The sequence below is a fragment of the Mya arenaria genome, chromosome 17 (assembly GCF_026914265.1).
Source record: "Mya arenaria isolate MELC-2E11 chromosome 17, ASM2691426v1".
Taxonomy (NCBI): domain Eukaryota; kingdom Metazoa; phylum Mollusca; class Bivalvia; order Myida; family Myidae; genus Mya; species Mya arenaria.
This window is the reverse complement of record NC_069138.1, coordinates 22,657,446-22,672,258: the sequence shown is the minus strand read 5'-3', so window position 1 is coordinate 22,672,258 and position 14,813 is coordinate 22,657,446. Positions and strand designations below refer to the sequence as shown.

At 35.9% G+C, this 14,813-nt stretch overlaps 1 protein-coding gene across 1 annotated transcript; it reads left to right on the top strand.

Annotated features, from left to right (window-relative positions):
- The first annotated feature begins 270 nt into the window (after positions 1-270).
- On the top strand, positions 271-8,661 carry LOC128223986 (uncharacterized). The gene is made up of 6 exons (XM_052933547.1): positions 271-492; positions 4,547-4,637; positions 5,324-5,485; positions 5,804-5,961; positions 6,451-6,666; positions 7,223-8,661. The coding sequence occupies exons 1-6, from the start codon at positions 477-479 to the stop codon at positions 7,690-7,692; spliced, it is 1,113 nt and encodes a 370-aa protein (XP_052789507.1). The 5' UTR covers positions 271-476; the 3' UTR covers positions 7,693-8,661.
- Positions 8,662-14,813: the final 6,152 nt, after the last annotated feature.

The following is a 14,813-nucleotide window of genomic DNA, read 5'->3' as shown; positions in this document are numbered from 1 at the left end:
ATTATACACATTGTCTTCTTGTTGTTTTCAAAAAACTAAACCTCATTCTTATTATCATCATAATGTCTGTGTCATTTAGAATAAATCACTTCGATTAAGGGAGTAGAGTAGCTTTTCATATGATATTATACCAGCAAAAATAGTCTTGAAATAAATACAAAACATATTTTCGGTTACATACCATGTCGCAATAATGTTTGCCCGAGAATAGAATACTATCGACCATTGTATAGCAATATCATTTTACTCCTTGATAAATAAATTTATTGCCTATATTTGCAATAAAATTATAAAAAGGAATATCATAGCTCGCTGTGTGAAACATACTCAAAACTCATAATATTGACAGCAAAAAAGTATGGTTTTGGATACAAATTTTATTTTAGAGTTTGTTAAATGTTTGTTTATCGAAAATCGAAAGTAGGGTATTTCCATTTAGATTACCTGAAATTCATGTGAGGACACGAAGCTTAAACATGGCGGGAGTAGAAGGTTCGTAACATTTACTTCGTGTTTGCATATCATATGTTGTGTTATTGCTCGTTTACAACAAGTCAAACTTGTATTCAAAACACCTTTTACGATACGTTTGATTATCTAACTAACTTTTATATAAATGTAACGGCGATATAAGTCTTTACTTTGAAGAAATGTATAATGGAGTTAAATGTTCTGATTAATATTTGCTGCTTAAAAAGCATAATATAATGATACATGTTTATGTGTATATCTGTAGATAAAATATCACATATCTGTAAAACATTTTGCCTACTATTTTTATTCGGAAGCTAATTATGAAGTAAATATTTAAAAACCTCAACCGAATTAAGAAAGAAATATTATATATGCCTATGTTTTGTGCCTTCAGTTTCTAGGTTACGAAAACGATAGTGGGCTATTTACATTCAGCATTTATGATATTTATAATTGATACGTAGTTTTAACATGACTACAGTAGAAGGTTTTCAATATTGATATAATTATTCTTACATGTAACTTGTTGTTCTAACACATAAGTGATTTTATTAGTTGTATGATATCGGGTTAACTAAATACTGCATAATACATCAACAATAAGAGCTCTTCTGATACATTTGCGTATTGATTATCTATTTTTTTTATTTTGAATGACTCCTACTCTAAAGCTTAAAATGAAGTGTATGCTTACGGCCCTGAATCGAATCATTATGAAATATTCAGATTATTAACTACCATGCATGTTTTCAATTGCACATTGAAGTCTGAGTGTACGATTGAAATTACATGTGCTTGGTTCAATGCGTATCTTTACATTTGAAGAGAGGCACCGAACGTGACAATATGCCAATACAAGACATTTATTTCTTTATAAAGAGTGTACCAAGTAACGTCATCGGTAATGCGAATTACACTTTTATGGCTGGTCACAAAACATTAAAAGTAATATTAAGATGTATGTCCGTTCGGTTAAGATTTTTTCGGATAATGAAACCAAAACATGTTCAATATCAAAACGACGAACGTGATTCCTCAACTAGTTTGAAAACAAATCTAAATGAAACAAGAGCTGTCACAGTATGTGACGAATGCCCCCGAATGTGACATTGACCTATGAACAAGGTCAGTACATGAAAAGTTGATCTTGCCTTTACGTGTCAAATACATATGGCAAGTTATTTTAAATTGCCTCTGAACATAAAAAAATACCACCCATACTTGACAACACACACTGTTATGTCCTTATATTCAGAATTCCCTTGTGAATAAACACTTAGTGTATCTTTCACCTTAGAGGTAGGGACATGGGTCTTGCACACGACACGTCGTCTTGGTATGTGGAACACATGTAGCAAGTTATTTTAAAATCTGTCCATACAAGAGAAAGTTACAGCCTGGACACGACAACCTATACTTTATGTCCTTGTATATAGCACTCCATTGTGAATAAACACTAAGTGTGACCTTGACCTTTGAGGTAGGGACACGGGTCTTGCATGCGACACATCATCTTGGTATGTGGAACACATGTGGCAAGTTATTTTAAAATCTGTCCATACAGGGGAAAGTTACAGCCCGGACACGACAACCTATACTCTATGTCCTTATATGCAGCACTCCATTGTGAATAAACACTATGTGTGACCTTGACCTTTGAGGCAGGGACACGAGTCTTGCACGCGACACGTCGTCTTGGTATGTGGAACACATGTGGCAATTTATTTTAAAATCTGTCCATACAAGAGAAAGTTACAGCCCGGACACGACAACATATACTCTATGTGCTTATATGCAGCACTCCATTGTGAATAAACACAAAGTGTGACCTTGACCTTTGAGGTAGGGACACGGGTCTTGCACGCGACACGTCGTCTTGGTATGTGGAACACATGTGGCAAGTTATTTTAAAATCTGTCAATACAAGGGAAAGTTACAGCCCGGACACGACATCCTATACTTTATGTCCTTATATGCAGCACTCCATTGTAAATAAACACTAAGTGTGACCTTGACCTTTGAGGTAGGGACACGGGTCTTGCACGCGACACGTCGTCTTGGTATGTGGAACACATGTGGCAAGTTATTTTAAAATCTGTCCATATAGGAGAAAGTTACAGCCCGGACACGACAACCTATACTCTATGTCCTTATATGCAGCACTCCATTGTGAATAAACACTAAGTGTGACCTTGACCTTTGAGGTAGGGACACAGGTTTTGCACGCGACACGTCGTCTTGGTACGTGGAACACATTTGGCAAGTTATTTTAAAATCTGTCCATACAAGAGAAAGTTACAGCCTGGACACGACAACCTATACTCTATGTCCTTATATGCAGCACCCCATTGTGAATAAACACTAAGTGTGACCTTGACCTTTGAGGTAGGGACACGGGTCTTGCACGCGACACGTCGTCTTGGTATGTGGTACACATGTGGCAAGTTATTTTAAAATCTGTTCATACAAGGGAAAGTTACAGCCCGGACACGACAACCTATACTCTATGTCCTAATATGCAGCACTCCATTGTGAATAAAGACTAAGTGTGACCTTGACCTTTGAGGTAGGCACACGAGTCTTGCATGCCACACGTCGCCTTGGTATGTGGAACACATGTGGCAAGTTATTTTAAACTCTGTCCATACAAGGGAAAGTTACAGAGCCGGACGGACGGACGGACGGACGGACGGTGCGATTTTAATATGCCCACCTTCGGGGGCATAAACATGGGGAAACCTAGGCGTCGTGTTATCAAGAATAGACGACCAGGTTTAATTTCTATAAAATAAAATAAAATCTTCTAAAGTGTACAGTGAATGATTCGCATAAAGTAGTTTTACCCTAGCATTTATTTCCTTTTTGAAACAATTGCCTCAGACCAGAATATATTAACACTGTATTTAAATAAGGTAAACCTCGTTTCCGCAAAACACCCTACGCTCGGGTCGGAATGAACATATCTTACACTCTCGGCCATGGAAGATACTTATATTCTTCTTACACCCCTTAAAATATTCAGCAAAATAGAAAACCTTTTCGCTTTATGAACAAATAAACATCTACAGCATTAACATTGCTATAATGCACTCCAACGATATCTATAACATGTAAAAAGGCATTTCGTGATTGTTCAACATGTTCCTTCCTTAAACACGGATAATCTATCTTGATTCAAAAAACACCTTATGACAAAACAATGACTTGAGTGAATGACTGTCTGTTAAAATTGTTTGTTTAAATGCGATTTATTATTGTCTTTTATAATTTTGAACATTATATTGAGTATTTGCTGTGTTTGAATGTCGTCGTGTTTGTTATTGTTTGAATGAGAATTGTATTTATTTCATGCATACCGGTGAAAGAGTGAAAAATATTAGTGATTGATAACTTGATCATTTCACTCTGGCTCGAGTGAAATGATAACTCTTGCTCATTCCACTCTGTACAGACAACTCGGGACTATTTTTTCCATCTTTTATAAGATTTGCTTCCCTTGACTTTGAAAAAATACATGTATGTCACAAGTACATGTTTGTTGTTGTCTGTAGGGCAGTAATATATACACATTGACCGAATCGTATTGAATTGTCAAAATAAATTATGCAATAGTTTTAATAAAACAAACATTTTTTAGCGATTGATTATAACTATTAAAAAAGAACAAGCTTACCAATGTATGTATGAACTTTTTCATGGAACATACTGTACAATTAACCCGCTTGGTAGGTATCGGTTGAATATTTACTTGACTACATGTGCTGGTAATAGAGTTGATAGATCATTTCTTTCTACAAACTCTAACCGCGTACATGTATGCACAAGCATTTTGAATTTGACCAATTTCCAGTTTACATTCTATTTATGTGTTTTCTTCATAAAAGTTAAAATTATTTTTATCTTTATTATGTCATTGACAACGCCTGCATTTAGCTGCGCTCAATAATAGCTACATCACAAGCTGCAAACGTTGAAGGACATTAAAGCTAATTACACTGTAAATACGTCTGTTCGTACAAAACATGAAACAATATCTGTATTTAAGTTAAGATTTTATCTTGTTCTATTCCAGACATTGATGACGAGACAAGGGCAGACAGACTTGAAAAGGTTAAGGAATGCAACACCGAGCTGTTGATAAGCATTGCTAAATTATGCAAAAGGTGATCATGGTAAAATAACTCTTTCAGTACACGGAAGCTGCATGTGGAGAAGTTAGTAGTAGGAACGTAATGATTTCAACCAATAACGCAACAAGATTTAACAAAAAAAGTTTTCAAAACCCTTCTTTTTCTTGTACTTGTACATAAATATAGGCAAACAAGTGAAAGTTGCAGTTGGCCGAAATAGGAGTTTGCTTTATCACCCCTTGAACGTGTATCAGTAGCACCACCGACTCTCGCATTTCACACTGTCACTTCAATTCACATACCTGTTTGACGTAGACCACAAATTGTACATCAACATCAACATAGTTGTAGTTGTAGGTTTCTGAATGTCGATTTAACGCTTAAACTTGTAACAGAACACATAATATGTACACGCCAATTGGAATCAACATGACGTATAACCTGTATTGTACTCGAAAAAAAAGTATATCATCAAACTGCTTTTTAAAAATAAAGCTATTCTAGTTATGATTGGCATTGGCTAGGTCCATTTTCGCGTTTGATTTTGTATAAGCGAATGTCTTAAGGTTATATTTTCGAAACAAATCATTTAAACTTTCCAAAATATAGTTATAGGGGATAAGTTTCGATAAAAAAAAATTCTGGACATTATTATTGCCAAATATCAACACTGCAAAAGACATAAACAATGCTGATAAATGTTCATTATTTATATACAGGACCGACCGCACCTACCCAGAAGTGGTGTTTCTTCTTGGAACACCAGGTTCAGGAAAGAGCGCCATGGTTAACACCATTGTGAAGGCACTCTGTGGGAAGTTTTATTCAAAGGCGGTCACGGGAAAAGGACATGCGTCAACCAAAACGCTTACTCTCCAAAGGTATACTTTCTGCATTCTACTACTTTATCTTGAAATGGAGCTATTGGATTATTTTAGAAGGACACGCTTGGTATCACTCTAGGTGACTTAGAGGTTGAAGCATATGCTATATGCTATATGCAAATTAAACACTATGACATTAGGATTCTCTTTGAATATTCTAGTTTTGATAAGGCTTATTTATTTGTTTTGTATGTTATTTGCTGGTGTTAATTGGCTTGCCATTTCCTCTTAACAGGACCTTTGTTATTTTCGTAGTTACCTCGCCTGTCCCTGTAGTTGAAAATGAATTAATAAAGGTTTTTGATTTCCTTAAAGCTTTGTACAGTGTGGCTTAAAGGAGGACGACTTGGAGCCGGTTGAAAAAGATATACTTAATGAAGGTTTGAGTAAACTACCAACAGTTATAGACGCTTCAGGGAAAGGAGATGAAGATTCGGAAAAAATCAAAGAGATTCTAAGGGTCTACTTTGGAGGTATCACTCTTGTTTTCAAAGTTATATAATCGGTAGTATTTCTGTATACTACTTTGTTTATTCTATATTGTTATAAGATTGGCGATGGTTTTGAAATTGCAAGTCAGTATATTTGTGTGTAGTGTCCGATTTTGACGCGTGAAGGTTTGAGTATTCTATTGTAACATATATTCAGTGATAATGCCATATTTTATAGTTGTCCGTCATAGAGTTAACTTGTCAACTGATTTACTATTGAGGATTAATTTACCCAAGACATGAGAAGTCATTTTTAAATGACCGAACTTTGGCTTTGCTTTTTTTCAATTACTGATTTTGTTTGACAATGCAATTTATATACTTCAGATAGCTGACTTCTTATAAATCAGATTGATTTGTTATTCTTTTACTAATTGGTAAACTGTTTTCTTTTCAATTGACAATTGCAAGATATATTGTGTGGTACAATTTCAACAAATGAATGAAACTTTATTTTGTTTTGTTATACAGGCTTTGTCCCGCCTGGAACCTCGATTCAGTGTATCGAACAGTTGCAAGAAGATAACGGCATTGGATCATTACAAGAACTTTTGGAATGTTCTGACGAAAATAAAGTCACAAAAGTGGTGTTTGTGACTAGTTGCAAACAATCCTTTCCAGAAAAGCTGTTGGAAAGCCTTCACTCTGTTTTGCAAGAGTATGATAATCGGAGTGGGAAACCAAAATGTAAGTTCAACAAAAGCCCCTTTACTGGTCTGTTGGCTTTATATTTCAGTCAAACAATTGGGAAAAGTTTAACAATCATTTAAATAAAATTGGGCTTTCCTATTTATGTGCACATTATCGCAGCAATTTAACAAGATTTATACAAAGCTTGTTATGGTTTTGACCATTTACCGAGGTTAAAGTGTCTTTGACAATGTACTCCGAATATCAAATGAATTATTGCACATATGTTCGTGAAAATTATCAGTCATGGATATCGTGGACAAATCAATTATAAACAAATAATAGCAAAATAAAAATAATTGGTTTTGTCAAAATCTGTGAAATGCAATACAATGGAAACTACAGGAAAATTAATGAAGTCAACAAGTCCAACTCGAACAAGATTGAACAATATGAATACACGAACAAACACCACATACACATGTACAGACACCCGAACATACCATACACGCACAAGGATAGCTTAAATAATAAACCATTTACTACTATTATTCATAAAAAGTAGGATATGTAGTAATTAACAACCTTATTTAGAAGTTTCTGTTTTATTTAGATCCTGTTGATGTCTTCGTCGTGATAACAAAGTACGATTTGGTAAAAGACCAACACATTTACGAAGCACGCGACAAAGAGGAAGAGTATATTACCGAAGAATGTTTTCAAAAGTTTGAAGCAGAGGTTGCCAAACATTTCAGTATAGAAGGCGCAATAGAAAACAACAGTATTCGTTGGGTCAGCTACGTGGATGGGCATGGCTCCGACAATCCACACATCGACAACATTGCGCTCAGGTTTGTTGAAAAGATGATGCAACCAAGACGGGGTCATGATTACGGGAAACCATCAAAGAAACCGGAAGAAAACGTGCCTTTGGTTCCTATGAGCAAGATCCTAAAATTTCAAGCAAAGAAAAAGATTACAGAAGTATCAAGAGAAATGGATTGGAAGTGTGGGTTTATCTTTGCTCTTGTCGTCGTCCTTCTCGCGGTGTTTTACCGGTTGCTTACAAAAGACCTAGCATAAAGAAGGCCAGCCAAATATGTTTTAAGCAAAAGTCCAAAACGACGCTTACATTAATAAGATTTACTTTTTAGGTTTTTACTATATTCTGGATAAAAATAAGGTTGTGCAAGCAAACTGGTTTAAACCCCCAATCAATTTACATTTCACTGACCTTTTCAAGGCGGTACATAACACCATTGATAAACACATCTAGTTTTTAATATAGCACATTAATGCACTGTGTTGTTTGTGGAGTTTTGTGCTGTTGTTTGTGCTGTACCTTTTTTGTTATTTTTGCATTTTTGTTGTTATGTTCTATGTCTTTGGCATTCATCCTGTGCCATTAAACGGGGTCTATGTTTCAACTTATGAGCTTGCTTCTGTAGTTTTTAATATTAGTTTAGGAAAAATCTGTACTGTTTTCGTCATGATAGTATTATTTTGTCAAATACTCATTTATTGGCAATATTACAATAAAGAGTGATTAAGCTGAATGTAACCATCAAACGGGCTTTAATATGATAAGATACTACTTAAGCATAAAAATTGCTACATTGATTACACCGTCAAAATTTGTGTAATTCGTTGTTTTGTAATTTAAAGTAGTTTTTTTTAGGGAAACCGTTTCGTTTATATTGCATAAAAATATGCAACAATGGTATTTGTTTTATGTGTGTTGACAAACTCACATTTGACATTGGAAATACACTGTATATTGTAATCGTTTTTGTTTTTGTTATAACAATGGTGTTAAGAAATTTCTTGATACTGTTTGTATTCCTATAATGGCAAGTTCTTTAGGAAAATGGTGTATATCGTAGTTGCATTTTTGCTTTATTAACATTATCATTTAAGGGTTTTCCACAATTTGTATTTGGAATAAAAAAGAGGCTTATTTTAAGCCTGAAATAAAATGCGTAATTGCTTTTTGTTTGAAAAAAATGTTAGGAAACCGCTTAACTCGTTTGTTTAGAACTAATGAAAATAAATGATTCGTCAACTACGTCGTTTGTTTTCCAGCATGAGTTATCGACTGACGCCAGTATAAAATGACGGGACCCGCGTACACTTAGCAGCATGTGTGCGCGGGAATTGCTTTTGGGGTACCAACGCTTAAAACTAAACAAAAAGAAACCCGTTAACTTGCACGGCTAATGTTAAAGGCGGGAGACGCGGTGGTTGAAAACCTGTCGTCCCTTTCAAGTCCAAGGGTCACCATTATAGACCCTTCCAAGCGTCACCATAAAGACGCACCGTAATGTACACTTAAAACATCATCAGCAGATATAGCCTGGTAACAGCGGTACTAAACTGCCTAGGCGTATTAAATATTTTACGTATTGACTAAATGTAAATCGCCACCGCGTCTTCCCGGAACAAACGTCCTGATCCTCGGGTTCACGTTGGGGTATATTTTCATGCATGATGGAAAGCTGAACTTGGATTCGGTACGTCAAGATGGGGCAAGGTATGGGCATAATGGCAATGGTTTCTGGTGGCTTGACTGAAATAAACATCACAGACGCGAGCAAACAAAACACATTTAATTAAAAAGTTACATATGTTATGTTGAAGTTAAGATGACCGGGCCATGGCTCGATTCAAGTATACCGAAAGGTATTTGACAACTATGGATAACATTAAGCTCTATACACACAAATGATGAACTGAAAACACACATATATATAGTTTATGATAATCATGTAAAGGGGGTGGGCTGGACAGGGATTTGAGAATAAATGTACGGGCTATCTTCTCAATAGTTGTAGAAGAAAAGGGAAGTAACAAGGTAAACGCTGACGTCATCGGACAGATTCTAGAGTGATAGAGTGGTTACGGTAGTAAAGACTTGTATGGTAACTGTGCGCCGCGATAACGCTGGTTACATTAAGCTGTAACCAGAATTATGTAACAGAAACAGCACCTGGAAATACACAGTCAAAAAGCTGTATTACTAAGCCAAATAAAACGATACCAGACTAGGTCATAAGTACTCGTAACATGTACTGGTGCATCTGTTTTAAGTCTCCTTTGGAGCCGCTCTATCCTTTATATATGATTGGCTCTACATTGATGGACGAGACAGAACAAATCTCTACTAAAGAGTTGTAAAATAGCCCCTCGTTTAGGTAGGCGACGTTTGGGAGATTTTAAAGAAAGGTAGATATTCATGAGGATGGTGCACGGAATGTAAAATCGGTAAGAATACTCTGAATGTTGTATTTCAATTACAATGTGCTAATTGCTGCAATGGACGTATGCTCAAATAGCGTAAAAATATTAAGCAAACAAAATTCAGTTATAATTATCTAAATAATTTGTTAAGTTTCATGCAAGGGTTAACTAACACTTTTAAAATTGGAAACTCGGAACTTATCCTTTAATATATAATGAGTTAGATCCCTTAAAGGTATCATAAATACTTATTTCTTTGGCAATAAATTAAAGTATTAACATTTTTTCGGCCTCTGTTGGAATGAGCAAGTGTGGTTGGAACAATGCTACACAAGCAGACGTAAAGCACATTGAAAAAGGTCAGCATTATGCAGTGGGAATCATCTCAAGAACAAAACAATTTGTTTCCATTTCAAATCTGTATTTCGAAACAGGACCCGAATCTATAAATAAAAGAAGGCGGACTTATATTATTACGCTATTCCACAAAATGGTGTATCCGCTAATTCCAGCCTTACTACACTCACTACATTCGACCTCATACAATCTTCAAAATCCTGTAAACCATCGAAATATTTAATGTTAAGACCATTTGTTATCGATTTCCTTCCTATCTTCTACAATATCCGGATGGAATGCACTACCAACAACAGTTCGGTCTTCAATATGTTTCCCTCCTTCAAGTAAAATCTAAAACGTTACTACATGATTATATCACACACTCCATGCCATTACTATACTACATAGCCCTTGAAGAACCCCCCGCACATCCCACCCTTCGCTTTAAAAATTTTCAGAAATAGGGCTGGTATGTTTACGCAAAATTTTCCATTTACTAAATTGTACATGTGACACTCAACAACCTACCATACTGTAGTTGTTGTTGTAGTCCGTGAAGTAAACGAACTCGCCTTTAGCAGTGAGCCTGAACGGATGGAGTAAACGGTTTTGCAGTTTTGTTTTGTCTTCGCCAGCATTGTCGCACATACTTATCTATTTGTAAGGTAAGTTTCAATATATTTTTATTGGACATGTCTCCCCTTCTGTTCTTCCAGTATACACTTCGGAAAAAACACTTGTATCTGTTGAAATGTAATGAGTTTTCGTGGGACGATGGGTTGTTAATAATAACTAAGTATTTTTATCATTATTTTGAGACGTAGATCTACATCATTTCATATAACATTTAAAAAATGAATGCAAAGTATCAGAAACCGAAAACGGATATTTTAAAGGTGACTGGCTGTTTAAAAAATGATAAAAAATATGGTCTTAATTTTGGTTGTATTGGGAAACCTTAATCTTTAAATGTTCAAGTAATAGTAATTATATTCTTTTTCATTTAAGAGAGATTATTGTTATAACCTCACTGAAAGCTCATTTCTACAAGAGTAATTTATTCACAAGTTTCAGGGACTTCTAGACATTATTGTTTTTTTTTACAGTAATATGTCGCAGTGTAGGATTGACAGTTGTTCGCTGTCCGGACAGAAGAAACACTATTTGACATTATAAGTCAACGGACCCTTTAGCTGACGAGTTAGAGGATAAGTCCACTGAGTCTATGCAAGAGGATAAGCCAGATAACCTTGCGGCTCTCTCTCACATATATCCAGATCTAGCAAAGTTGTCTCGTACTTCCGACGACTCATTGAAGATGACAGATATACAAAATCTTTCGAATTTACGTCAATGTAACAAATATTGTTTTACAATTTACAGGCCATTTCACTCATTTGTAAACAAATATCATAATATTGGCTACTTGGACGGTCATTTGTTCGCATCATTCCAGCAGCTAGTTGAACATGTCTATGTGGGAATGCTGACATACAACAGTTTCTTGCGTTGTATACTATCAGTAACAGTAAGTAGGCCTTAGAGATTAACAAGGTTTGCCTGAAGTACGCTGAGCATCTAAATCGAAAAGTCTATACATACGTCTATGAAATATGCATACATTATAGATTGAAGTAGAATTATTAAATCACCGAATCATGAAATGAAATCCGATTCTAAACACATTCTTCGTTAACATGTCCCTAGTATTTAAGTCCGTTATCATTAGTCTGGCGTCACTTATAGTCATTTATGTAAATTGACTTTAATAATTTGACCATTTCATAAGAAATCGAAAATTTACCTTCTGGCATCTGTAAGTGACCATGGACTCGGATCAGTCTACGTATAAAACGCTCGTTTTGGTCATGACTCGCTACTGTTTTCTCCTTTGTTTACGAGTTGATGCCCAGCGGAACGCAGACTATATATGTCTTGCATGCATGCTGATCTATGTCCATGGTGTTGGCAAATGCCCAAAGGTAGATTTATTTGTGAATGGCACCAAACGTCAATTCCCAAGTGCTTGGTTAGAGAAATACGACTGGCTACGATATTCAGTTTCTGAAAATTCAGTATACTGCGCACTCTGTCCAGTCTCCTGTTAGGATCTGCATCTTCAAAGGAAACGAAACATTTATCAGCACCCCAGTATCGAAATGGTCGGATCTAGGAAAGTATATCAAAAGACATGTCAAGGACTGTTCGAGTCATCATCGTTGCTACGCCAGTGCTGAGAATTTTATGAAAATTGCAAAAGGACAAATACGAGCATCGCAGCACAGTAATCTAAAAGCCGAGCAGAGACTGTCGACATAAATCGACATGTGTTAAGATCGATAATAGAGGTAATCATTCTTTGTGTTTGTCAAAATATTCCACATAGAAGTCATGATGACCGCAATAGTAACTTTATGGTTCTATTAAATGACAGAGTAACACACACATCCCCTGAAATCCAAAACGAATTAATAACTTTGTGTGAAGAATATATCCGGAACAAAATTATAAAGCAATGCAACGATTCTGTTTGTTACTCGTTTCTTGCAGACAAGGCGACAGATGCCTCTACTATGGAACAAACCGCCATGTGTGTAATGTTTTATTCCGAGTCAGAAAATGACGTCCGTGAGGATAACTTTTATTCAAACCGAGTCAACCACTGGAGAGGATCTGTTCATTGAGGGCCAAAGGATTGTTGGGCCGGATATTACTAAGATGAGTGACTATGGTTACGATAGAGCCAGTGATATGTCGGGGTTTCATCGTTGTGTACAAGCTCGGGTACAGCAACTAGTTACACAAGCAATGTTTGTTCACTGCAAAGCCCATAGCTCCAATCTTTCGGTCGCACACACCTGCATATAAAGATTTGTTAGAAACCGGTTACATACGGTGCAGCTAATCAGTTTAGCATTCAAGAATTCTGCAAAATGTCTGTTTGCATTTCCAGAATAGCTGGGAAACGACCCTGTTGGTACATAATAATTGATCAAGCGAACCTGCTGAGCCTCTTTGAAACAAGATGGGCCAGTCGTGCGGACTTGTTCAACATCTTTAAAGCCGCATACACCAATATGGTAAATGCCCTCGGGTAGCTAGAGCTAGAAGGATTCCCTAAGGCGCGCAGCTTTAGGTGAGCCATCATTGGGTTCGACTTTTTCGTCTCCCTGGTTGTTGTTGAGAACGTGCTTCAGGGTGTTTTGCCGCTGAATAAACTTTTACAGAAGCGTGAGGCAGCCAGGGAGAGTTCTGAAAGCTATAGCCATGGCTTCAATAGAGATCGTGAACGCTTTAGACGTGAAGTTGGCTGCTGGAGGGTAAGATGGTCTTTTTGAGATACAAAGCCTTGTGACCTTAGTGCAACTTTAAACGATACAATCAAAACTTTGTACCCCAACATTTCAATATTTCTGGTAGTGCTTATCACCATACCGGTCTCAACAGCCTTAGCTGAGAGGCATTTCAGTTAATATATGATAATTATGTAAAACTAAATTAGATCATCTATGTACACTGAACGTCTGCCTGGACAAGCAATGCTGCATGGTTACAGTCATATGGACATTGACACTGAAAATGTAAGAATACAGTTCGCTGGCTTAAAAGGACAGAAATTTAGTCTTTTGTTAGACAAAGTTATTCAATTAGAGTATAATGAACATATTCGGGGCTTGTATTTGTTTCATATTTTAGCTCTATTTAAGAGATTAACATATATGTCGAGGTAAGGGTTTAATCAATAATACGTAATTCCTTAAACTGTCCATTAACCGCCCAGAATGCACCAGATTGCACCATTCTGTTAAAAAAATTCTGAGGGGGGGGGACATGCCAGCTACATTCTAGGGCTAGCTACACCTCAGGCCTTTACACCAGTATATGCGTATTGTAAAAGTGACAGAAGGGAGACAACCATAAGCTGCATAGCTTGCTTTTTAATTGTGTCGTGTTGAATTTGTTTTGTTCATAAATCACTTGTCTATTGTTCACGTAGTATTAACAAGATAAATCATTTGTTAATGCTTGAAAATGTTTTATTAATATCATTATTTTGTTAATGCTTAAACTTTGTATGTCTTAAAATGTTTTATTAATATACATATGGTTTAAATAAACCAAAGAACCTTTTCGATATAAAGTTGGCTACATGCGGCACGAATGATTTCAATTTCAGATGAATAGTATGATATCGAATTTCACAAACGCGATCAATGATTTGAATGGTTGAGTATTGGAAAATATAACATAAAAGTCCTCCTGCGATTTGAAGTGATGTAAATTTATCGAGTCAAACTTTCAGAAGATAAATTTGAGAATGAGCTATCTTACCTTCAGAAACGCCTAAACATGTGTTTGTAAATTAGTTGTTTAGGAGTGTGTGTGGATAATTTTACCCTGTAAACAATACCACGCTATGTATATGCCACTTTGTAATCCTTCAATATACGGTTTTATCCTTCTCGCTTATTTTTTAGTTAACAGGTGTGATAAAACCATCCCGATAGAAAAAAATTCCTACGCGTATTCACAAAATGTTGACATAGATAAATATCGTGCGTTACACACTCATAGTTTTAAAAATGATAAATATAGTCAAACGTTATTACTCAAGATTGAGTACATCT

What these genes read in the sequence shown, in the direction of transcription:
- LOC128223986 (XM_052933547.1), top strand. An exon ending in ATTGCTAAATTATGCAAAAG is followed by an intron (nt 4,638 to 5,323) that starts GTGATCATGGTA and finishes ATTTATATACAG; the next exon opens with GACCGACCGCACCTACCCAG. An exon ending in AAAACGCTTACTCTCCAAAG is followed by an intron (nt 5,486 to 5,803) that starts GTATACTTTCTG and finishes ATTTCCTTAAAG; the next exon opens with CTTTGTACAGTGTGGCTTAA.